Raw genomic sequence first — 25536 nt, 5'->3', positions numbered from 1 at the left:
AACATAACAGTATATATATTTTGCATAATGACATTAAATTGTAAATACTCGTGTACCTCGGTACAAATTTGTCATCTCCCAAACTCCAAAGTTACATCTCGGATTCCGTTGTTGCCGTCATCAAACGAGTGTACGCGACGCTAGTCTTGGTCGGCCAATGGACGAGCAGTACTTACTATTTTCGTATTACATTATGTTAATCTCAGAAGCAAACGTGAAAACGGGAAGTGGTCGGGCTCGGATGTCTAGCTATGTGTCAGTGTTGTCCCAGTGAAAGCATTGAAGCAACGTCGATTGGTCAACATGACCAACAGGCAGACCTTGGCCATACTATTCACCTTGTGCGCTTTTGGAGTACCGACGATTTTATCCGCATCGAAAAATATTCCGAAATGGAAAAAACAAGTAAAATATTAATTTTTATTACATTTTTTTAGCACATGTTAGCTAACAATTTTACACTACAGTTAATGACGTTCAGAATTTTCCCATTCTACACCGTGTAAAAATGTTGGTATTTATTATAAAATTATAGGGCCAAATGGGGTAATTATAACCAAATTACAAATAAAATAAAAATAGACAATTTTTTATTTTATTTGAGAGCTTATAGATGTTTTTGTATTTTACAATTCATTAAAATAATATAATTGTTGTTATTCTATTAGTAAAATTCCATACAACATTTTCAACCCTTCACTTCACCTTACCTCTTCCTCTCAAAATCTAAACTCATTAATCCAGAGCAGCAATAATCAACTGCTTTTTTGCTTTGTTATTATTTTTTAGTCTAATTATTTAACGATACAGTTATAAATGCACATTAAGGATGAGAAAAAATTATAACTAACTTTATCAAAATAAGTAATAATGCAAGATTTTTATAAATATATAATTTTATTCTCGTATAATTTACTTAAAATCTCAATATATTTTGTTAAATAGTAATTTGTGTCTTGACATGATTGCTCTTTTAAGTGGAATTAGAGTAGGCACGTTTACAATATTATACTTTTTGTAAAAGGCGTTTTAAGAAATGTTTATAATTAAACAAAAACCAACAATTATAATTTATACTGTTTAAAATACGGTTCAGTAGTTACAATTTTTAAACAAATCAAAACTATCATTTTTGTTTGATCAGTACAAGTTAAAAATAGCAAAGAAAAAAATGATTTAATTAAAAACAAATTTTTATTTTTTTCTCATTGTACTTACAACTCAAATATACTACTATATGTATATGTTTTTTGATACTTTCTATTAACGATTGTTGTCGGTCACGTCAACTGGTGTACGACACCACACGTCAGGTGAATCCGTCGTTTTCCGATCTCCTAACAGTTAACTGTAGCCTAGTGACCCACTATCGACTAGGATGTGTCGATTTGTATAATACTGCTTCCTGAACGATGCAAATGACGTTTTTTGTTTTATTTTGTACCCATTTATCATATTTTAATGCGTCACAATGATATTGAATATAATTGTGTGCTACACATATAACAACCTATTATATTCGAAATAATATTTCAATTGGCGACCGTTAAAGGTAATACAGTGGGATGTATTTTTTAATAATTGGTCATTAGTTATTACCGTGTATAACGAAAACCGGACGGCCGCATGAGACCAGCAAATGTTTTGAACTTGTATAACGGTTATTACTTGAATTAGTGTAACTCGCTTATTAGCGGCAAAACGCATGGAAAGCCTGTAGGTGTTCAAAAAGATATTTTTCTTTCTTCATAAATCAAATTTCGTGGAACAACATTCAGCCGCTTGACTGCAAACTAGATAGTCAAGTTTTCTTATAATTAGAGAGTTGAACCGCAAATGGCAGAAAAAATAATTTTAATTCAACAGTAAAACTGTTAATGTGTTCGTTCTATGATAGCTGAATATTCGTATTACAGCTAGAGATGAATCGCCAAAAGAGCACAGATATAATAATGTTATTATCATCACTCGCCCACTAAAGTACCAATAATTGATCATTTAATATCCATTTAATAACTGTTAAAACAATATTTTATACTACCACTTCTTAAGAAATATTAATAATAACTGTTATTGAGGTAAACCACTTGTGTTTTTATGGATAATTTTTTATTTAATAAAAAACGGTTAGCTGAAAGTCTTATTTATAGAAAAAATAAACGATTTTATGCTTTTAAAATACAAGACATTAATTTAATGGACATAAATACAAGATACGCAAAATATATTATGTGTTTTCGAACTATGATTTACATTAAATTAATCTTGTCATTAAAATAAAAAATTTAAATACATTCACAACGGCAATATATACTAATAGATTAATAATTTTTATTTGTTGTATGTTTATGATTTTCTCAATGGTACAAAACACTGTTGTCTGGTCTGTTCGCTTATTTTTCTGTTCATTTCTTTAACGCGTACATAAATCAAATACATGTACGCGTTAAAAGAAATTCCCTTTAGAATATAGGATTAGTCATTTTAGAATTTTTAATTCAAACACTTTAACCGGCGCACGCATGATATTAGTATAGAAAGTAGTAAGTACCACATTTGCTGCTCGTTAGTATTTTTTTTATTTGTTTTGTTGATTACACTTCTCGGACCAAATATATTAATATTCAAGAGGCGTATACACTTTTTATGAACTTGGTTGGAATTCTAAATTAATAAGTAGCAGTTATTTTAAAACAATAATGGCGTTTAATAACGATTTCATTGAAATTATTAAGCTATTATCCACTACACTAAAACTGTGTTTTGTCTTTAGTCATTATTACTTCAACACTGAACGCGGTTATTTTTTTTATTTAAATTTAAATTTTGGTATTTTTTAAAAATCGTTTTAGGCCTGCGAAGCGCCAGCCACACAAAACGAATCGAGCCATTATACATGCGACGATAATGGAGATATGAAATGCTTACCCGGCTGGATAGGAGATCTTTGCGACGTTCCTATATGTAGGAAAGGTTGCGACCCGATCCAAGGTTATTGCAAACGTCCGAACGAGTGCCGCTGCAAGTTGGGTGAGTACCATAAACAAATTACTGTTATTATATAATATGTAATATAAATGGCAAATGCTAATGGGTATTATTATTTTATGGGGTTACATTTTTTATTGATATTAGGATACTACGGAGATACGTGCAACAAGTGCATACCGCTGCCTGGATGTCAACACGGGCACTGCAATAACAGTTTTGAATGCAAGTGCGACGAAGGCTGGGATGGCATATTCTGTTCAGAACGTAATGAATGATTTTATTTGTTGAAAGTAATAGTTTTTTACGGGCGGTACATTTGAAATTATCTAAAATATAATTTACATATTTTGTTTGTGCGTATCTGCGACCGTAGCGATCTGCCACCAGGACTGCCACCCGAGCAAAGGATATTGCGACTGGCCGGGAGAGTGCAGGTAAAGCGCATCCTATCGAATCACTTAAACAATTTTTTTTTTGTGTGTATTTTTCAACTCGTGATGCTCAAAATTTTCTCTGAAGGTGCCGCCTGGGTTGGACGGGAGATATGTGTAAAGAATGTCAACCGTTGCCGGGATGTCAACATGGGACGTGCAACAAGCCTCTGGAGTGTAAATGTGAAAAGGGATGGCAAGGAATTTTGTGTCAGATACGTGAGTACGGAGAGATCGTGTCTCGCCGAGAACGACCATATTATTATAAAACTATATATTGTAAGTAACTGTATGCTCGTGTTAATAATATAGCCGTGTGCTCCGAAGGATGTCACCGGGAAAGGGGTTACTGCCGGAAGCCCAGCGAATGCAGGTATAGAACGTGGATAACTAGTTGTTTTATAATTTTATTTGTATTTTCGCACACTTCTTTTAATATTTACGTTATTGAACCAAACTGAGTGGAACAACCCGTGTTTCAGATGCAAAGTAGGCTGGTGGGGTAAGAACTGCACTCAATGTTTCCCGTATCCAGGTTGTGTGCATGGCACTTGCAACCGTCCGTGGGAATGTAACTGTAAGCCCGGTTGGGGCGGAATATTGTGCGACCAAGGTAACAAATAAGAGACGTGTGCATTTTATATTACCCGATTACAAGCATCTAATTTGTATTATTCATTCGCCTAGAACTTAAGTACTGCGAAACGAATAACGTTGCGTGCCAAAATGGCGCTACATGTGTGAGCCTCCCCGAAGAAGACGGAAATTACAGATGCTTGTGTGCCGACGGTTTTATTGGACGTAATTGTGAAGTAGATAAAAAAAAGGTAATTAAAATCAAAGGAAATAATAGGATTATATAAATTCCCTTTTTAAACTAATAATATTGCCAACAACTTTCTGATAAATGACAACTTACAAATGTATTTGTTTTATTTATATATATAAGAATATTCAGCTGAAAATTAAATCTGGTCAATAACGATTTTTAAATTAAAATTTTTTTATTAGTAATTTTAGTAAAACGGATGTAACGACAACTAAACATTTTTATTGAAACATCCTTCTATTGATAAAATAATAAAGTATTATACAGTTTACCATTAATAATACCAATATAATTGTTTGAGAAATTAGGCGAATGACATATTGTTTATAAGCTGTCCACACATATGAGTACCTATACATATTGATTACAAAGCTTCTACAAATAATGATAGTGTATTAAAACTGCAGAAGGAAACAATACATTATTGATTAAGTCATTTTTTTTTTCATATTACAATTTTTTATCGATTAACAGAATATTTTCGACTAAATTTGTAACTTGGTCCAAAACAAGGCCAAAATAATATTTAGTAAAACAACTTAGTTTGTTTTTTAGACCCCAAGGTACATGAATAGCAGTTTAGAATATTGCATGGAGTTATTACTTTTTACATTATATTTACGCGTTGTTTTATTTAGGTGGAAATCGTAGGCTTAATGCCACCCAAACCTAGTCTCACATTACTCAAATCCACTACAGCATCACCCTTGACATCTACATCTGAGGAGCAGCCATTGTTATTAGAAGGCGAAGATGAGTACGAAGAGGAAAACAGCCCTACGAATTCAAGCTCTACTATATCTCCAGCAATCAACGAAAACGAGGCTTTAAACGAAACAATTTAATTTAAGTTTAATAGAAAGTCATTTAAGTTATTTATTTATTTATTTATTTATTGTACTGATACACTAATTATCGTGTAAATTAAAAACAACTTAAGTAAATATGTTTATACTCATCAAATTTGGTTATTATTTATTAATATATTATAATATAACTTCAAACTTCTAATCAATTTGAGAATTGAAAACATGTAGTATCCTGTATAAAAAAAGTTATATTGGAAACACTAGAAAAAACAGAGAGTCGTTATAATATATACTTGATACCTGATCTATATTCATTACACAAAAACTACTAAGGCTTCTGGAAGCTATATAATTCATAAAACGAACATGTCTCGTTAAATTTTTAGATAAAAAGTTGTTCTTCAGTATAAAATTGTGTTCTCGTGGAAAATCAACTTCTTGTTGTTTATTATAGAAGTTATACGATTTAAAAAAAAATAATATAAGTTTGATATAATATTAAAACACCTAAGGAATACTTTAAAACAAACTTTTATATTCAATTATAATACTATAAACGTTTTTACCAACACATTCACACGTTAAGCTAAAAAATATTATGGAAAAATCAACATCGATTTTAGTGTTTTTTGTCAACGGTAAAAAGGTGAGTACAATTAACATCCATTAAGCTCTATAATTAATAATGAAGTCATCTCATCATAAGATAATAGTTATAATATATTAATTTACTTCAACAGTTCAAACTAGTGGTATTCTTTACCAGAAGAGCACTCGAGCTTATAATAAGTTAACATAGGCTGTCAATGTCTTTGAACAAGTTATTTAATAAAGTAAAAACACGTTTTTTTAACAGTTCATGTAGTTGAATTTTGAAAAATATGAGTTATACAAAATCTTAGATAACTAAAAATAAAATACTTTTTCAATCGTTATATACAGGCTAGGTTCGCCCCATTCATTTTTTACTGATTATGAAATAAATTATTTGCCGGGGTTAAATATAATTTTTTGTATCAGAATTTAGAACAAAATAAGTAAATATTTATATTATTATCAAATATTAATATAGTAGAAAGTGTTATTCTTCTAATTGTGAAAATATGCTTTTTAGAGTTAGGACACCACATTTTTGGTGTCCTATATTTAAGTATAAAATGTTTGTCACAGAAGTATTCTAACTAATGATCATTAGCGTTCGTTTATTTGTAATGAATTTTCTTTTTAATTTATACTTACAAATAGGTTGTCGAATCAAAAGCAGATCCGCAATGGACACTATTATATTATTTGAGAAATAAATGTATCCTTTTCTATGTTATTACTGTTTATACTTATTTATTGCGAATTTTGTAATGACCATAAAAGTAATAGTTTAATTGAAAAATTTCCTTGACTTAATCATTATTGCACAGTGAGTTTAATGGGAACTAAATTGGGATGTGCCGAAGGAGGATGTGGAGCGTGTACAGTAGTGATATCCAAATACGATAGGATGAACAACCAACCCTTGTATCCTTTATTTAAAATCATAGCTGTGAAATAAAAAATCCAAAATGTCAGTTAATACATTTTTTCATTTACTATTAGAACAGCTTATTAAACCAGATAATGTAATGTTCTACAACAATTTTAGCTACGAAGCATAATGATTTTTAGAAAAAAAACTGTTATTCAGTTGGATTAACAACCGATATTCTTAACTCGAAAGCGTTTTAGACATTTAGCCGTCAATGCTTGTTTATGTCCAGTTGTCAGTATACACGGTTGTGCTGTAATTACCGTTGAAGGTATAGGCAGCACTAAGACCAAATTGCATCCTGTACAAGAACGAATGGCGGCTAGTCACGGATCGCAGTGCGGTTTTTGTACACCCGGTATTGTGATGTCGATCTACGCCATGCTAAGGGCTTTAGACAGACCACCTAATGATAAAGATCTAGAGTACGCGTTACAGGGTGAGATTTTGTCAGTCTTTTGCCATGATTGTGGTATTAACAGTTTAAGCAGGGAATCTGTGTAGGTGCACGGGCTATAGACCAATTTTGCAAGGATTAAGAACATTAATGAGTGAGGATTACATTATCAGTAACAGATGTGCTATGGGCGAGCTTTGTTGCAAAAAGACGAAAATATTTGAAGATCATCCCACTGACACATTTGACGCCTCCGAATTTTCGCCATACGACCCGACTCAAGAACCAATATTTCCACCGGAACTCATTGTAAGTAATGTTATTGTTAAAATAATAATATTATAATTTTAGAATAAAAGTATAATTTATACAAATTATTTTTGTTTTTTAAAACAGATAAACAAAAGATATGACGAAGAGTATCTGATATTTAGAGGAAACAAAATAACGTGGTACAGGCCAACTACGCTCCTTGAACTATTGGAACTCAAAAATAAGTTTCCAAAATGCCGGCTTATTGTTGGAAACACAGAAGTGGGTAAGGAAAGAAACAAATAATTATGAAAAAAATTGATTTTATAAAATAAAAATAGAGTATGATTCTATAACATTTAATTTAAATAATCATTAGGAGTTGAAGTAAAGTTCAAAAACTGTCAGTATCCCGTGATGATACAGCCGACTAAAATACCAGAGTTAAATGTCATACAAGTTTCAGAAAAAGGACTTACAGTAGGAGCAGCTGTAACAATTCAAAAATTCGAAACTGAACTATCATATTTGGCTATGAACATGCCGGGTAATAATAATTTGATAATAAATCAGACTAATTATATATCGCATCTAATATTTTCTCGACATCGCAAGACGATACGAATATAGTTGATATCAATTAAATATAGTGTATTTACTGTGATAAAAAATGATTTTAGATTACAAAATTCAAGTAGTAAAAGCTCTACTGGATATCATACCTTGGTTTGCTAGTAAACAAATTCGAAATGTGGGAGTAAGTATGCTTGTGTCACTATTCAGTATTTACCACTATACAGTTATTAAATAACTTATTTTAATTTTAAATTAAAATTATAGCATGGTGTCTTCTTCGCTTTAATTAATATTTAAGAGTTTTTGACTGTTGAAATACTTCTTTTATTCTAGTTTCGGTAGGCACTGTAACAAACTACACTAAATAAATTCAAATGTTTCAGTGTATTGCAGGGAATATTGTAACTGGAAGTCCTATATCCGATTTGAACCCTATACTTCTAGCCGCTCGTTGTCAATTGAAAGTTGAAAGTCTTCGTAAGATGCAAAATCAACATACAAATACACTGTTATGATGTTCAACAATTTTTTTTTTATTAAATGTAGTACTTATATTATTTTAAAGGAAATCGTCAACGACTTTTGACCATGGATAGTTTGTTTTTCACTGGCTATCGGACAAATAGCATTCTCGCGGATGAAGTAGTCATAGATTTGTTCATTCCGTTCACTACAAAAGTAAGAAAATATTATGAAACATCTTCACGTCATTTATTGCAAAATAAAATGAAATGTATTGTATACAAATCTGATTCCAGAAGACATTTTTCAAAGCTTTTAAACAGTCGAGAAGAAAAGAAGACGACATAGCTTTGGTTAACGCCGCTTTTTATATAGAAATTTCAGAGAATGTGGTAAGAGATGTGGAAATCGTTTACGGTGGCATGTCGGCCACTGCAATTTTTGCAAATAAATCTAAATCATTTTTGATTGGTAACCAATGGTCAGAAAATATATTGAACGAGGTGTATCTAAAGTTACTCCAAGACTTACCACTAGCTCCCAATGCACCGGGTGGTATGGTGCTGTACCGAAAAACTTTAGCTTTAAGGTTAATAGCCTTATCATTAAACATTGAACAATAAAAATACATTTATAGTTTTTTAGTCTGTTTTTTAAGTTTTATCGACACGTTAACGATCAGTTGAAAATAAAACACTCGTGTAGATATGCGGTGGACAACTTACATGATTCGAGAGTACCAAAATATGCTCAATACTTTCAAATAACTCCACATTCACAAAGTCTTGATGATCCGGTGGGTAGGCCATTCGTACACGCGTCAGCAAAACAGCAAACAACTGGTATGTAATCTTTTATCTAATAAAACAATATTCCTTTTGAATAAGTCTCGAAAATGACTTGCAGGGGAAGCGATTTACTGTGACGACCTACCGCACTTGACCGGCGAACTTTTTTTGGCGGTTAAGACATCAACACATTCGCATGCTAAAATTACCACCATAGATTACAGCAAGGCTTTATCCCATCCTGGAGTTATAACTATAGTAGACGAAAAAGACTTACCGGGGGACCGTAACATGGTAGGCGTGACGCCGTTAAAAGACGACTACGTATTCGCCCGAGAAAAGGTTAATCAAGTTTTAGAAGACTTTAGGACTTAGCAAATTAACATTTGAAAATCACATTAGGTATTCTATTTTGGACAAATAATTTGTGCGGTGGTGGCTGTGGATCAGCTTGTAGCACAAGAAGCAGTACATTTAATTCGAGTGGAGTATGAAGAGCTAAGACCAATTGTTACTATCGAGGTATGTGGTGTAGAATGATCAGAGTATCGTAAAATAAAAAGGACAATAAAAACAATAATTGTCGTTAGGAAGCTATTGAAGAGCAACGTTTTCATAACGGCCGATGTTCGTATTGGGAAAAAGGTTCAGTGGAACAAGGGTTCAAAGAGTCAAAACATTCTCTGAAAGGTACCTTAAGGATGGGCGGCCAAGAACATTTTTACTTAGAAACTCAAAGCTGTATGGTCATACCTTCGAGTGAACATAATGAAATCGAAGTGATAAGCTCGACACAATCACTCAGTGAGCTTCAGGTGTGCAAATCTTCAAGTGCAATCTATTAACAGGAATTTACAACAATGATACATATAATATTATATTGTTCGTACAGGGAATCGTCGCTCATTGTTTAAATATTCCGGCTAACCGTGTAGTGTGCAAAACAAAGCGCATTGGTGGAGGATTCGGCGGTAAAGAAACTAGGGCGTTTATTACTACTGCTCCATGTGCTGTTGCTGCTATCAAGTGAATTGTGGATTTTAATTATATTGATAAAACCCGTAATTTGATAAGTATTTTATAATCCTAACAGGACGGGAAAACCTATCCGATGCATGCTTGACAGACACGAAGACATGTTAATCACTGGCGGTCGACATCCGTTTTTATGTCAGTATAATGTGGGATTTAACGGAGACGGTAAAATTCTTGCTCTAGATGTCACCGCTTATAACAACGCAGGATATTCATTGGATTTGTCTGCAGAAGTAATAATTTGATTAATTGTGTTTTCTATATTAAATCTATCATTGAATTTGGTCTTATTTTTCAGACGATGGAGAGATGTGTAGCCCACATTGCCAACGTCTACTACGTTCCAAACCTAAAAGTATCCGGGTACGCTTGTGCTACAAACTTACCATCCAACACTGCTTTCAGAGGGTTTGGAGCGCCCCAAGGGATGTATTTCGCGGAAGCTATTGTTGAAAGAATTACCAAAGAGTTCGAAATTAATCCAATTGCAGTGCGAGAACTAAACTTTTTTCAGGACGGTCAGATAACTCATTACAATCAAATGGTACCGAGCTTCACAGTCAAGCATTGTTGGGAAGAAGTGATAAAAAGATCAAAATACGAGTCAAAATTAAACGAAATCGAGCGATTTAACAAGTTGCTACTCAAAATAATTGGTCTTACTGATTTAATTTTATAACAAATTCACGAATATATTTTTTAGAAAAAATAGATGGAAAAAGAGAGGCATATCCGCCATACCAACAATGTATGGCATAGCGTATGCTGGTCATTCCAAGTTTCTCAACCAAGCTGGTGTATTGTTGCATGTCTATTTGGACGGGTCGGTGTTGTTAGCCCACGGTGGAGTAGAAATGGGCCAAGGACTTCATACGAAAATGATACAAGTAGCCAGCAGAGGATTGGGTATTCCGCCGGGCATGATACACATTAAAGAAACAAGTACGGACAAGGTGGCCAATATGTCACCAACCGCCGGCAGTTTTAGTTCTGATTTGAACGGCATGGCTGTACTGGTAAGTGTATTACGAAAAGTCACGTGCCTTTATCTTTGATTATAAAGGATGATATTTTTCAGAACGCCTGTGAAGTTCTCAATAAAAGACTAGAACCGTATAAGAAGCAAAACCCGAATGGTTCGTGGAAGGAATGGGTGAATTCCGCTTATTTCGATAAGATCAGCCTTTGGGCTCAGGGATTCTACGCGTGAGTGTTTGACTATAAAAGACTTTGTAACATTTTCAGTTTTTTTTAAAGTCAATATCCGTATTATTTAGGAACAACGTTGTAGGATCTACAACTGAGCAAGGAACTGTAAACCATTACATGTATTTTACTAACGGAGCTGTCGTTTCCTGTGTGGAAATAGACTGCTTGACGGGGGATCATGAAGTAAGTTATATGAAATAGAAAAATGTTATTGGATTTTATTTTGTGGAAGTATTTATAATAAGCTGATTTAGGTCCGTGCTGGCTCACCGGAATACCGGAAGCTTTCCCGATGCGCCTCGGCTCTACAGTCAAATAGCGCCAAACAAAACGTGTTTATAAAAATTTATAATGTTTTGGTATTTTTTTTTTTATAAAAAAAAATCTCGTCCATCTAAGATATAGCTACTACATGACACCTCGTGCATCACGCGTCCTTATAATTTAATTAAAATCAACAATACACATACATGCATGTCGTTTAAAACCTGTCGTTACAGAAGTCTTAATATGTTTTACTGGGATTTTTATTACCGACCAACTAACGCTATGTATTTGTTTACTATGTAAAAAGTGACCGGTTTAAGAGGTCAATTATAGTTTTTAAATATATTATACTTGTATAAAACATTATATTTATGATTTATGATTAATTTAAAAATGAGAAATTTAAAAAATATCTTTCTCAAAATAATTAGATAAATTACTCCTCTTTAGTTAAACTACGGTTCACGGTTTTCTATACATTCTGCGGATATTTTTGTAGTGACGAAATTTCTTTTCTGTGGTAGGTTTTAAGCACGGACATAGTGATGGACGTTGGACAGAGCTTAAATCCAGCCATCGATGTGGGGCAGATCGAAGGTGCTTTCATGCAAGGATATGGGTTGTTTACGTTAGAAGAACTCGTGTACAGCCCTAAAGGAATGTTGTACACCCGAGGTCCCGGTACATACAAAATACCAGGATTTGCAGACATACCAGTAGAGTTCACTGTGTCGTTATTAAAAGGTTCTGATAACCCTAGAGCCGTCTATTCGTCAAAAGTAAGAAATATTAATAAAAAAAAACTAATTTTCTATACTATACATTATTTATTAAACTATGTTTAGGCTATTGGTGAACCCCCCTTGTTTTTATCGGCTTCGGTATATTTCGCTATAAAAAACGCTGTATATGAGGCCAGGAAAGACGCCGGCATCACAGGATACTTTAGACTAGACCCACCGGCGACTGTAGAAAAGATACGAATGGCGTGCCAAGACCACATCACTAACAAAGTACGTCTCGCGCTTAAATAATTACTATACAGTATACTATAGTTAATTAAGGTACCTAAATGGAGTATTATGTATTTTTATTGTAGCTGCAGTTAACCGACAACGTTGAGAATATCGACTGCCCATGGAATACAGTCGTTTAAATAACTGATATTTGTACGGCAAATTACACATAGTGTATTTAAAGAATGCATCTGCAAATAGTACTTTCACTATATAATTATACATAATATATGATGTAAACGGTGGTTTGCTAATTGCTTTTTAAAAATTGTTTATATAGTTTCTATGTAAAATTGTCAAACTACCACGTGCCACCTTATATACAGTATACTGTGTACTGTGTAAAAACAACTTATATTCACCTTGTACAATAAATATATCTTTAGGCTATAAATTTATAAATTTAAATTATTTTCTATTGCGATATTCGATGGCCAAAAAGATAATTTTTAAAACACAACTTAAAAAAATAGTTGCATTCAATAAGAAAATTATTGAATCCATATCTCGTTTTATTTTGATCTATGCATATGATACCTAAATGTAAAAATTCTTCGATTGTCTTAGTCTGAGGAATTACATTAGGTATTCCTTGCTATCAGTAGTTAAATTTTAACAGGTAAAAAAAAATCATCATAGCGATAATATAATATTTGTGTGTGTGCAATAATGTCATAGTATTACTGATTACATTTAAAATATAAAAATTAATAAACTACGTTATTTTATAATACCTTATTCTTTGAAGTTATATAATCATATAATTTTATTGTGAATATCTATACTAACTTAGTTAATTCAGCGTCAGAAATCCTTAAAAAAAAGAAAGCCATTAGTCTCGAACTTCGGATGCCTATCAAAAAGTGATCTCACGATAATTCGCTCCATCAGAGAAAGTGTTCATGTCAAAATGTCACGTTAAACGTCTTTTTTTCCAATTTGTAGGACCGACTAATAGGTCACTGTAAATTTCATAAATCCTAGTTAAATTCACGAAACTGCAGAGAGTGGTTTTAGAAAATATTTCAATTACAGCTATGTATTACAATTGCATTTTATTTCAACAAAAAACGCTTACAAGCATTTCATCAAATGGTGAGTGGTGACAAACGATAACAGCCTCGGAGGTGGAAACTGTTTGTAAGAACATTGTCCGATCTGTTGGTAATATTTTAATATGGTGAGTATATTTTGGCCTTGACTTTACACGAGGCAAACCCGACCACACTTACAAGAAACGATACATCGTTAGTTTTAAAAAACAATCGAATACTGTTAACGTGTAGTAATATGATAATGATAGATCGAATTTTCGTCTTAAAAACTGGTTGTGGTGTGAGAAAGTGGTCAGCCTTATCCGCGCACCAACAACACCAACGTACACTACTAGTAACGTTCACACGCGCAGTACTACAACGGCAGCGCACAAACCAGTTGGTCACTATTGAAAATAATAACACCTTTAGCTCGAGAAACATGACGTAGACGTGTAGTATATTTGTATTAATTTGTTTAAATTGTTGATTAAAACGGTAGAGTAATGGAATTTACAATAGTTAAAGTGATCGCAGTACTAGCCATTCAATCAATCACTACGGGTAAGTTTGAAATTCATATTTTAGTGTAACCAATTTTTTTTTTTCACATGAACATAAATTGTATTGCCATAACGGAAAAAAACACACAAAGTTATATAACATTAAAATGCTTGATTTTCATACCCGTTATATGTAATGAGGTCCATACCTAAACGAGATTTATATACAATTTTATATTGTAAAATGTGATTGCTGAAGGTTTACGAGAATTTTATTTGTATTTGTCGTAAACCCGATTACATATTATGTATCTACATTTTTACTGTCCATCTAATAACGGGAGTTTCATAACTTAATGTGCCAATTCAATCGCAATAGTTAACCATGAATAACATTTTATTCTAATTTCAACCTAATGGAAACGTTTATATTTTATTGTTATCGTAATAACCATTTTCAAACGAGTGGTAGCATACATAGCACTAAGTACCAACTATTTAGTAATACCCATACTAAATACCAAATTATTTTTCAATACAACACTAATTTGAAATAGTTCAAATCAGTTGTAGTTAAACTTAGGTTGGGATTATTCAAAATCCGGAGTTTCAAACAACGAAAAACGAGATGTACAAATAGAAGTATTCTACAAAAAAAAAACATGTTTAGAACGAATTATGGAAGAAAAAATTGATGAAATTTAAAATATTCAAATTTTATTTATTTTATTATAATTTTTAAACATTGTTATCAGAAAATATTTTTAACTTAGACACAAATCTTCAAATTGTAATTCAAATTAGAAACTATTAAACTTCAATATATTTAGATAGAATAAGAATTTTTGGAAAATTCTAATTTTAAAGTCCCAATCTTAATTTAAAAACAATTATTTTATAACAAAGACAATTTACTGAGTTCAATTTTGCCAGATAAGTTACTTGGCGTTATTAACAATACTACTACTTCGTATTATGTGATTGAGGGAAATCACAAAGAAATTGTGTACTAATATTGCGAAAACAAACAAGTTTTTTTTAACTTTACTAAAAACAGGAAACTTGCATGCTCGAGATTTTTTCATGATTATTGAAGGAGAAATTGTTAATAACGTATAATATAATATAACAACGAATGTGCATGGTGTATAAAAGTGAAATCAGTGAAATTCATTTAAAATAATCATAATCATAATAGTATAATTAGTGATGATTTGTGTAACTCCGCCGTACTGAACGTTAAATATATTTTATGAGATACATTTATAATTGTTTTATCTAAATCGTCAATTCTTCATTGATCACACATACACACACAAAATCCCTTTATGAAGCTAACATAATATACATGGTTTGCGGGATGCAAACACGAACGACCAACTCGGATACCTGTTGTACATCGTGAAAGCGTAACAATTCAATTCATCTATTTAAATGCTGATTATATACTACATACCGTCACATGGTCCCCGCGTACATCGAAATCACTTCCCACAATGCCTTGAAGAATATTATTATGTAATTATTATTCACCTCGGGCAATGTAATTTGATGGTACCAAAACCAAGCTCGGATTATGTGCTCATGTGTATAGAGTATTCTTAACATAAATAATATGTGCTAAGGTCGCAGAAGAACGTTGAACCTATAATAAATAACTATAGTGTGCTATATTTATACATTCGCGGCTGAATTAATTTAAATTTAATAATTTTACAGCATTTGTATTCGAGGAAGGTTTCTAGGTACATTAGTACATATTATTAATTTTTTTGAACTTTGAACACAAATTAGCACCCATACTCATGGATACAAACGTACATACATTTTTATATGTCATATTTTAATTTATGACGTCCCCTAACCCATCCCAAATAAGCAAAATTTGTGTGTAGTGGTCGGTGTTTGATATGCAATAAAAAAAGATACATACAGCAGCGAAAGACACGACTTAAATACAAATATATTATTATTAATTCCATCTACGCCACGACGTTAACTAATAACCGTTAACTTTTTTATAGTAATATGCGAGAATGCTAATGAAGAATTTACCTGCCCTGAAGTTGGCGGCAATGGTAACTATGCGGACCCGGCGACGTGTCGGCGATTTTATCAGGTACTAAGCAAAAACAATTTTTTAAATTTTTCGAAAATTATAATAATAATAGCTATTTTTAGTGCGTAGACAACCATCCGTACTTGAACCGATGCCCGTCTGGATTGTATTTCGACGACGTGAACAAATTGTGTACTTTTAAAAATGAAGCTCGTTGTGGACCTCTCCCCGCAAGTAATATACTGCAGGCTAATGGTAGACCGAATGATCAAACATTTGTACGGAATTTTTTTTAGCCGAAGCGCCGAGTACGGAAAATCCTATAGATTTGGCTCAGAAATGCGACACCAGCCAATGTACTCTGCCCTATTGTTTTTGCTCCAGGGACGGCACTATAATACCGGGAGGACTGGACCCAAAGGACGTGAGTGTTCGACATTATCTATTTTATACTGTTTTTTCTCCCGAAACTGTTATTAATTCTAGCCAAACTGATTTTCTCAGACGCCACAAATGATATTGCTGACATTTGACGGCGCCGTTAACACGAACAACTACGATCATTACCAAAAGGTGTTCTCTCACAACAAAAAGAACCCCAATGGATGTCTAATAAAGGGCACGTTCTTCATTTCGCACGAATACTGTGACTACAACATGGTTCAAGAGTTGGCGCATAAAGGCCACGAGATCGGCACTGAAACCATATCGTAAGCACAGGGTATCTTACAGTGTATATGATAGGGCCACATCCTATCCCTTGTGGACGCACAATAAACCTGTTAATTTATCTCGAAGGTTACAAAAAGGTTTGGAGAATAAAGGATACGAAGAGTGGGTAGCAGAAATGATCGGCATGCGAGAGATTCTCGTCAATTTCGCTAACCTATCCAGAAGCGACATTGTGGGAATGAGAGCTCCGTTCTTGAAACCTGGCAGAAACACTCAATACGAGGTATGTACTCAAATACTATAAAAAACAAATCATACATTTAACAGATTGAGAATTCCAAACGTAAATTTAATCTAATAATATCTAACATCTATGACCACAACTCAAACAGTAAAACTGTTAGTTAACAGTAAATGAGGTATTTGTTGTCCAAAGTGTATTTTTTTTTTTTAATTTAAATAACAACCATTTTAAGTGCACAACAAAAAATAGGTACCTTATTATTTTACTTTTTGACTCTCTGACAAAACATTTAATGCTATCTCGCGGTTATCGAAATATATATGATTAATATCACATACGTTTTTGAATTTTAAAGGTAATCGAGGACTACGGTTTCGTCTACGACAGTTCGATCGGTATACCCCCATCCAAAGTACCGATTTGGCCATATTCGTTGGACTACAAGATCCCACACGAATGCAAATCTGGCACATGCCCCACCAAGTCATTTAAAGGTCAGTGTACTACATAATAATATACCACATGATTAGATCGGGTTTTAAATCATCCTGATAATATTATGGGGTTAACTATTCGTAGCGTTCAATATTTTTCGTTTACGTCCTCGCGTAAACCGTAGTACAGGGTTTTACTGCTCAAAGTTCGATACGCCCACCTGCTTGAATGAATTTGATATAATTTAATATGGATGGATTTACAGGTACCGCCGCTTAAATTGTATTAAGATAATAACTATTATTATTGTTGTTGTTCTTACCGGTGTAGGTACTTGGCAGGTGCCTTTGAACGCCCATTACGTAGAGACCTACGAAGGCGGACATTGCCCGTACTTAGACCAGTGCGTGCTGCACAATCACGACGCCAACGAAGTATTCGAATGGCTTCGCGAAGACTTCAACCGGTATTATAATCAAAACCGGGCTCCGTACATGATGCCTTTCCATACCAACTGGTTCCAAATCAAAGAGTTAGAGAACGGGTTGCACAAGTTCGTCGACTGGGCAAACAAACAGTGAGCAATTTTTTTTTATGCTTATAAAAGCTATTATAAAAAGTGTATACACCTCATGTGACCGCATCGGTATGTTATTTATCGATCAATTATTATTCTGACACACGCTTTAGACCGGACGTATGGTTTGTCACTGTCACACAAGCATTGACATGGATGACAGACCCAAAAGGTGTCAAAGAGTTGGCCACCTACGAGGCTTGGAAGTGCGACAAGACCGACCAGCTCCCATCGCCGCCATGTAATTTGCCCAACAAATGCCCTCTGTCGTTTAGGCAACCGGACACCAGTGTTGCCGTCACAAGGTATAGTTGTTGAGTTTAGTTTGCTCTTGTTAGATCTGAAAGAATGTAAATATACTTTGTATTTAAACCGGTGGTTTTTTTTTTCCAAAGGTATTTGTCAACTTGCAGACATTGTCCAGCCAAATACCCTTGGCTCGGCGATACAAAAGGAACCGGTATTGCCGGAGTTGATGTGTACACGCCAGAAACCTTGCGAAAATAGTCGTTAAAATGTTATTATTGTTTAAAACAGAAATATTTATTTTTTCATATCTAAATTTATATAGTTATGTTTTATAATACCTAGTGTAAAATTGTGTAAATTCACACGCTCAAAGGTCAATATACTTTTTTTATTATTTATACAAAATACCTACTACCTATATAATAATATCAAACCATTCCAATCGATTTTGACTTTTGAAAATACCTTTAAACATAATTAATAGTTATAAATTGTAATTTAAAAAATACAAATGCTCGGATACTAAATATTAGAATATATTATTTTTTCAATTTTTTTCGCGTAGTATACTAAATAATTTATCGGTACAACATGAATAACTTGAGAAATATTAAAAGACTAAACCCAGGAAGTTACTGTTATATTGATTGATTGACTTATTGACAGGTGAAAAGTAAAAGATAATGCTAAAATATAGTATGCTTTGTAACTAAAATCAATATTTTTTAATTAAATAGTAAAATTAAAAGCCATGGGACAATGTAACAATGAAAATATAATTTAAAATAAGAAATTTTAATTAAAAGTCATTATTTAACGTGTTTGCACTTAAAGGTGTCAATTAATGATATTACATTTTTACTTTATTCATACAACACAAAAAAAATAGTGTTTCCAATTTACCCTGAATGTTTTGTAAAAGTATGTATAGTAAAAACATAGTTTTTTTAAAAATTACATGATATCTTAGAATAAGCTGTAAATAAATGGAGACCGGATATACAGACTAATTGTAGTAAGGTTTTTTTGACGTTTCAGCGTTTCAAAATTTAAATATAACAAATTTTACTTTCCACAAAAAAATATTTTACTATTCATAACTTTTTATTTACATTTCTTACAAAAAAAAAATATATAAATTATGTATAGTAGTTTTTTAAATGTGATCAAGATTTATATTGCATATTTTACATTATCCTAATCCCTAATCCCCAATGTTTTAAACCGCAATAGCCTAATTTATGTATAACATTTGTGAATCATGAACAAGTTTTAAAAAATACAATTATTTCTTCGAAGAATAAAAAAAAGACATCATTAAACAAGATAAACTTCCTACTACCATGAAAGTGCGTTTGTGTAAAAATATAAACTAGGTGACTGCTAGTATAGACGTGCAAGTGTAGCTTTGAAGACAAATCTTAACCGCTCAAGTTTATAAATATTTCAATAGTTTTTTTATAGTCAAGGAGTTATTTTTTAACGGACCAAATTAAAGTAATACGAAATTAATAAATCTATTATTATTATTATAAATAACATATTATTAAATATTATGTTCATACAAAAAAGGTGTCTTTGTTATACCCTATAAATAGCCGATACTTAGTAAATAATATATACCTAGATATTAAGATATTATAAAATAGCGATAACATATTTTATCGTATTACGTAAGTTTACCCGTCCCAACTTCAGAATGACTGTGAGTATAATATTAACCTTCCAACACTTAAATAAATCCAATTAATAAAATAAATTAAATTATAAGTAATATTCTAGTGTAGTCTATAGAAGTCTGCTGTCTAGTGTCTGCGAATAAAGCTGTTTTAAACACTTGTCACCGACATATTATATTTAACTTTTCTTTTTATCGATAACACCGAACACAACATCAGCTGTAATTGACCTAACCCTAGCGTTGGATTGCAATCATCGATGTAATTGGTTTTTCTTCCATGGAAAAAACGGACTTTTATACTATCCGTGTAAGCTTTTCCAGACAATTTTTCTTGTCCAGCGTCATCAATCTACAACAAACTTTTTTACAACTTTTATATTAAATAGTTGGTGTTTTTTTTTTGGTGAAAATAGCGTCATTACAGACATTATAGGTAAGTTATCGTTTCTTAATACTTGTACAGCGAAAACTACTGACGTTATTACTATAGTTCGGATAAAAATCTACTTTACACACAATCATGAATGATATTAACTAAATCATTTTTAGTGCTGATTAACCATTACGGCACGTTAGATTTTAATTGATAAATAATAATATTTAACAAAAAAATCAACAAATATTTAGTCAAGATAATAAAAAATTACACACCTACTAGTGAAGAAAAAACTGACAAACTGTCATGAGTCATTAAAGGTATCTTTTGTTGTGTTATTTTGCCACAAGTCTAATTAAAAATTATTCAATAATACAAGACTACATTTTAAAGTCATAGTGTGCAGATGTCAAAGTGAATTATTAAAAAAAATTACAGGAATAATATCTTTAAAAAATCTGATCATAGCACTGAGCTTCGAATATCAGGTTTCCAATATTTTTACATAATGTTTAGAATATAGGATTAGGTATGTAACGTTATACATAGCTGAATTTCTTCAAATAGAGCACTTATAACATCTGTGCAGTATACAATGCCATTTTTAACAAATTTATCCACTCAAAAATTCTTTTTATTTAATTATATAAAAAAATTATTTTATTTGTGACGAAATTAAGGCATTAAAAAAATACATAGTTTTTATTTAAAGTATATTTGCAAAACGATTATACACTGGACATAGCTTGGTGTTAGTGAATTAAGTTTAATTAAGCTAGGTATTGGTGATGAAAATTATTCAAATACTCGTCATTTTTTAATTTTAGTATTTTAATTTAAATAACAATTCTACTTATATACTTACGGATTTTTTTTTAATATTTAAAATTTTTTTGGAAATTTGTGGTTTCAACATAAATTTTGCATAGATCATTCTAAATAATCTTTGCATTTGTCACTCTTATCAAAAAAACAAAATAATCAGTAACCATTTTTGACATTTTAAAATATAAATAAGCATTAACACGTAGTTGACAGTCAACTACTGATAATTAACTCAGCGTCTTAAAAAAAAAACAATAACAAAGAATTACACAACATTGAAAATATAATTAATTCGATTTTAATAAATACTACGGAAATTATTTTTAAATGTATTTTTTATAAATAATGTTTTACATATCGTTTTGTGTTGTTTAATTTTGTTTATTTTTTACAATGTTTAGGAAATGTATTTTATTCACGAATCGGCTCCTGTTGAAAATCCAACAGACGGTTTGCCAGTCCAACAGTCTTATGTGCCACCGTCGGAAGTGGTGTCGAATGAAGAATGCTCGACTTCTTCTATTTCTAGTACCAACGACAATAATGGGAAACGTGTATATGGAAGAGCTAGGGCATCGTTAAACTATAGCTCTTACCATATATTCTGCGAAGATTTCCGAAAAAGAATCGATCACTTCTACTCGTACAAAAGCGAATCTTATAGGAAAAACTTGTGAGTACTAATTAAGTATAAAAATAATAAGTGGATACATTTATTTTTTCGTGATTAAGTTATTATTCTTTATTTGAAAAAAAAACAATGCTATTGTTCTATTTTTCATAGAAATATTAAGACAAAAAAGAAAACCGATTTCTAAATATATGGGTTTACCCAATTCATTTTAAAACGTTTTCATTTTATGAAATAAAATACTTAAGTACACTAACTACGAGTAATTTGTGACGTTAATTACTTTAAAATAAAATAATTGGTATAATACCTCGAGAGCTCTTAATATTCGTACGATATTTAGTTTTTCGTGACTTTTAACAAAGTGTTCGAGTTTTAGCCACGGTAGTCATTTTAAAACAAAAATTAACCGATAGATAGCGTTAGTTTAATGCAAAATCATTTCTATAATAATGTTTGGCTTTTCACAACTACTTCTTTTGTGTTTTGTTAGTCATTATTGATTTTGAGTTTAATATGTGTTTTAGGTTATAAGTATGCAATTAACCTAACACAATGTCGTTAAATATTTAATTTAACAATGACAATATTTGTTTAGAATTTTGTTTTACATAATCGCATGTTTTCATGACAAAACCATCAATTCTAATGTATTTCAAATATTATTAACTATTATCATAACTAAAAACTCATTATTTTAAAATATGATAATCATCATGATCACGAAAACTTATGACTTTTTTATGACCTCGTTTTATCATCCGTTTGCCAAATGAAAAAAAAAGAAAATAGACTTTATTTTGTCCAAGTTGATTGGGTATTTCAGCAGTTCAATCATATTTGTATGTGTAACATTTTCAGTAATTTATGTGTTTCACTATAAGTAGAACACGATTGTTAGGTATCCATTTAAGTTTTATGAGTTGTGTTCGCGTCTTTATGTTTTCAATGTGAAATTCTTTTAGTTTATCTAAAAGCAATAAATAACATTGGCGAGATATGAGTAAACGGTTTGCTAAACCGTAATAATAATACTACGGTCTACTGCAGTATGTCACTAAACTATACGACTACCTATTTTTTATAACAAGAGCAGCCTATGCCAGACGGTATAATTCATTGAAATCATTGTTGATAAATTACAATTTAACCTAGTCTGATTTGCGTAAGTCGTTCACGAATTAAGAATTCATAGTGTTAAAAACTTGCTGAAAAAAATATGTTTGTTTTTGTTAAATCCCTTTTATGACTACACAAAACTCAAAGTGCAGAAAATCTAATGTGTTTTTTTAACCTAGAATTTGTCTTCCTTATTTTGTCTAACGCGCTTGACATCCTTCCGGTTAGTTTATCGAACATTTTCCGTCTCGAAAAGTCCTGGCTAACACAATCTGTCGCATCTAACCGCACGTTGCCAATTTCCTCAGCGAAAACTCAATCACACGCTTACACGCTCAGTTATGCCATAAAATCGACGACGCGATGTAAAAAGTTTCAAAAGAAAAGTTTTCTTGTATGAAAAATCCATAAAAGCTAAACTGTGTGACATATTAAAAATATAAAAAAATACCAGCGACCGTCTTTGGACTCTACAACAGTTGTTAAAAGACATGTGGGTCTTAAACGCGCTCAACAAGTGTCCACTATAAACAAACCTAATGGCCTATTAATAATTCACGACATTATTAGACACGATAGAAGACAAACGCAACACCACTATGTTTGGTACGAAGGCGTGGACAGTTGTATTATGTGGATGGAGAAGGAGGTCCTTTCTCCAGGTCTTCGTAATAATGCTAATATATTATTATTTCTTTTTACCGCCAAAACAGTACATAGACCATTGAACGGTTAACGGTTGCACTAAACAAATCAAACACATTGTCACAAGAGTTGACCTTTACTCTCCACCCTTTTGCTTTAATGGTACCATTTGTAAATAGTTGCTCACTTAATTTTAAAACTAAATAACGATTGTACTCCTACCGAAATAAAAAAAAACATATTAATGTCTAATAATAATGATATAGAGAGAGCTATATTTTATTGACATAGTTTTTTTTATAACAATTATTACGCAGATTAAATTTTTATAGAGTTTGAATTGATTATGGTTACTTAATATGAATTTTCGGAAGCAGCTTGTTGAAGTGTTTTAAATTTATTAAAGGAACTCTCATATCTACTGATATTTCATAAAAAACAAACAACTTATTATGGTCTACTTAGTTAGCTGAACTTGATTTTCGATTTTATTGATGAAGATGTGTATCCTCCTAGTTGCCAGAATTTTTTAAGAACTTTAGTTTTATAGACATTTCAAGCCCAATAAAAGTTAGTTTTTTTTTAAAACCAGAGCGTGTTGATGTAGTTTGATTAAACATACAAGTAAAATTCACTCTTATGAATAATTTATGTGATCGAATAAGTTGTGGTAGTGCACAGTTGTTATGGTGAACAGATAATGTGCATGGACTCCCAAAATGCGACTACCTATCTCCTTATTTGGCGTTATGCTATTATATCACGATAGCAATTATCAGAGCAAATTAATTAAGTAAATTAACAAGTCCAAGGTCTATATGTGCACACGCCGGCATATGTACATAAATTATTAATAAAACCCATGCATACGCTCTTAGGTATAATATAACCGATAAAAATTTTACTTTTTTATTGTGTGTTCCCAATAATAATTACACAACAACACCAGGTAACTGTTATCTGGTACCAGGTATACTGTTCTTCTTGCCATCCCCGAGGCAGAGAGTAAACGTAATTTGCACTCTAACAAATTAAATGTTTTTTTTTTTTTTGTAAACGTGAGATACACGGTCGGTTGAGACAATTGGATAAAATAATATAGACTGCGCTTTAGTTGTAGGCATAATATATAAAATGTGAAACATAGTAAATAATGTTTAATGTACAGTATTTTAAACTCATGGACGGACAATAACCTACAGGCCTTAAGAATTAAAATAATCATAATGTATGTACATATTAATTGTAAATACAAATTACTTTATACGTATTAATTATACGTTTCATGCTTAGTAATGCCGATTAACAAATAACCAGAAATTATATCTACTCACTACAATGAATTTGGGTGTGTTAGTGGTTGGAGGCAAACCGCTGCGGTGGAAATCAATAAACTAGAAGTTTAGTTGGATGCCGCAATCCTTTAGAATATAGTTGTAACCGCAATTGTGTCCGGACAAAATATGCCAAATGGTTTACCAATTTATTAAAACATTAGAATATATCTGCATACACTTAAAGTTTAAAACCGCTCAATTCGTTTGTAAGAGCTATATAAAAGCACACGCGTTGTCACAGGCTTGTACAAAGATGAACCTACATAAAAGTTTTAAAAAAAATTATGGTCTTGTATTATATTCTTAACAATTTTATGTTTTAAATGATAGGTATTAGGTGTTATTAGTTTCATACTTAACAATTTTACAATTTAAGAACAGAAGGAGCATAGGTTTGCGGTAAAGTTTAACCAACGAATTGCTTTCATGTAAATCGTTCATTATACTTTGTGTATAAAAAACTGTTTTAAAACCTAAGATAAATGTTTAAAAACTCGTAGAGATAAATAAAATAATTTGACTTTTGAAACGGCCCCTAAAATGAGTTTTAGCGTTCAATTTTATACAA

General features: G+C 31.9%; 3 protein-coding genes across 4 annotated transcripts; all 3 read left to right on the top strand.

The window, feature by feature from the left end:
- The first annotated feature begins 240 nt into the window (after positions 1-240).
- LOC126832970 (neurogenic locus protein delta-like) lies at positions 241-5255 on the top strand. The gene is made up of 9 exons (XM_050564048.1): positions 241-405; positions 2853-3030; positions 3136-3255; positions 3365-3425; positions 3511-3641; positions 3735-3795; positions 3905-4035; positions 4110-4249; positions 4890-5255. The coding sequence occupies exons 1-9, from the start codon at positions 304-306 to the stop codon at positions 5094-5096; spliced, it is 1131 nt and encodes a 376-aa protein (XP_050420005.1). The 5' UTR covers positions 241-303; the 3' UTR covers positions 5097-5255.
- Positions 5256-5510: 255 nt separating this feature from the next.
- Positions 5511-13614, top strand: LOC126832968 (xanthine dehydrogenase). 2 transcript variants are annotated; one of them, XM_050564046.1, is made up of 25 exons: positions 5511-5706; positions 6306-6363; positions 6476-6572; positions 6780-7018; positions 7071-7285; positions 7373-7514; positions 7608-7775; positions 7909-7985; positions 8188-8281; positions 8370-8482; positions 8563-8855; positions 8972-9108; positions 9173-9396; positions 9457-9576; positions 9645-9869; positions 9947-10080; positions 10148-10322; positions 10388-10725; positions 10793-11105; positions 11153-11295; positions 11367-11481; positions 12090-12344; positions 12411-12578; positions 12665-13200; positions 13527-13614. In XM_050564046.1, exons 1-24 carry the CDS (start codon positions 5659-5661, stop codon positions 12719-12721), a joined length of 3948 nt encoding a protein of 1315 aa, XP_050420003.1. In that variant the 5' UTR covers positions 5511-5658; the 3' UTR covers positions 12722-13200; positions 13527-13614. The 2 variants fall into 2 exon arrangements, with proteins under 2 accessions (XP_050420003.1, XP_050420001.1); XM_050564044.1 differs by lacking the exon at positions 13527-13614 and having other exon boundaries at positions 5512-5706; positions 8912-9108; positions 12665-13214.
- A 358-nt stretch (positions 13615-13972) lies between these two features.
- Positions 13973-18985, top strand: LOC126832969 (chitin deacetylase 1). The gene is made up of 10 exons (XM_050564047.1): positions 13973-14179; positions 16143-16237; positions 16300-16411; positions 16474-16601; positions 16682-16887; positions 16976-17132; positions 17449-17587; positions 17859-18105; positions 18219-18410; positions 18501-18985. Exons 1-10 carry the CDS (start codon positions 14122-14124, stop codon positions 18610-18612), a joined length of 1446 nt encoding a protein of 481 aa, XP_050420004.1. The 5' UTR covers positions 13973-14121; the 3' UTR covers positions 18613-18985.
- The last annotated feature ends 6551 nt before the right edge of the window (positions 18986-25536 follow it).

Source organism: Adelges cooleyi, unplaced genomic scaffold (genome assembly GCF_023614345.1).
Source record: "Adelges cooleyi isolate 19-005CV unplaced genomic scaffold, UGA_ACOO_1.1 ACOO_flye_CR_arks_rails_tigmint_CR_PRNA_167, whole genome shotgun sequence".
Taxonomy (NCBI): Eukaryota; Metazoa; Arthropoda; class Insecta; order Hemiptera; family Adelgidae; genus Adelges; species Adelges cooleyi.
This window is presented reverse-complemented; position numbering and strand designations above follow the sequence as displayed.

Coding starts and splice junctions, on each gene's coding strand:
- LOC126832970 (XM_050564048.1), top strand. CDS start 304: ATGACCAACAGGCAGACCTTGGCCATACTATTCACCTTGTGCGCTTTT. Junction 3,642..3,734: donor AGGAATTTTGTGTCAGATAC/GTGAGTACGGAG, acceptor TTAATAATATAG/CCGTGTGCTCCGAAGGATGT. Junction 4,036..4,109: donor CGGAATATTGTGCGACCAAG/GTAACAAATAAG, acceptor TCATTCGCCTAG/AACTTAAGTACTGCGAAACG.
- LOC126832968 (XM_050564044.1), top strand. CDS start 5,659: ATGGAAAAATCAACATCGATTTTAGTGTTTTTTGTCAACGGTAAAAAG. Junction 9,109..9,172: donor AGCAAAACAGCAAACAACTG/GTATGTAATCTT, acceptor AATGACTTGCAG/GGGAAGCGATTTACTGTGAC. Junction 9,397..9,456: donor ACGTATTCGCCCGAGAAAAG/GTTAATCAAGTT, acceptor AAATCACATTAG/GTATTCTATTTTGGACAAAT.
- LOC126832969 (XM_050564047.1), top strand. CDS start 14,122: ATGGAATTTACAATAGTTAAAGTGATCGCAGTACTAGCCATTCAATCA. Junction 16,412..16,473: donor TTGTGGACCTCTCCCCGCAA/GTAATATACTGC, acceptor AATTTTTTTTAG/CCGAAGCGCCGAGTACGGAA. Junction 17,588..17,858: donor CCCCACCAAGTCATTTAAAG/GTCAGTGTACTA, acceptor TTACCGGTGTAG/GTACTTGGCAGGTGCCTTTG.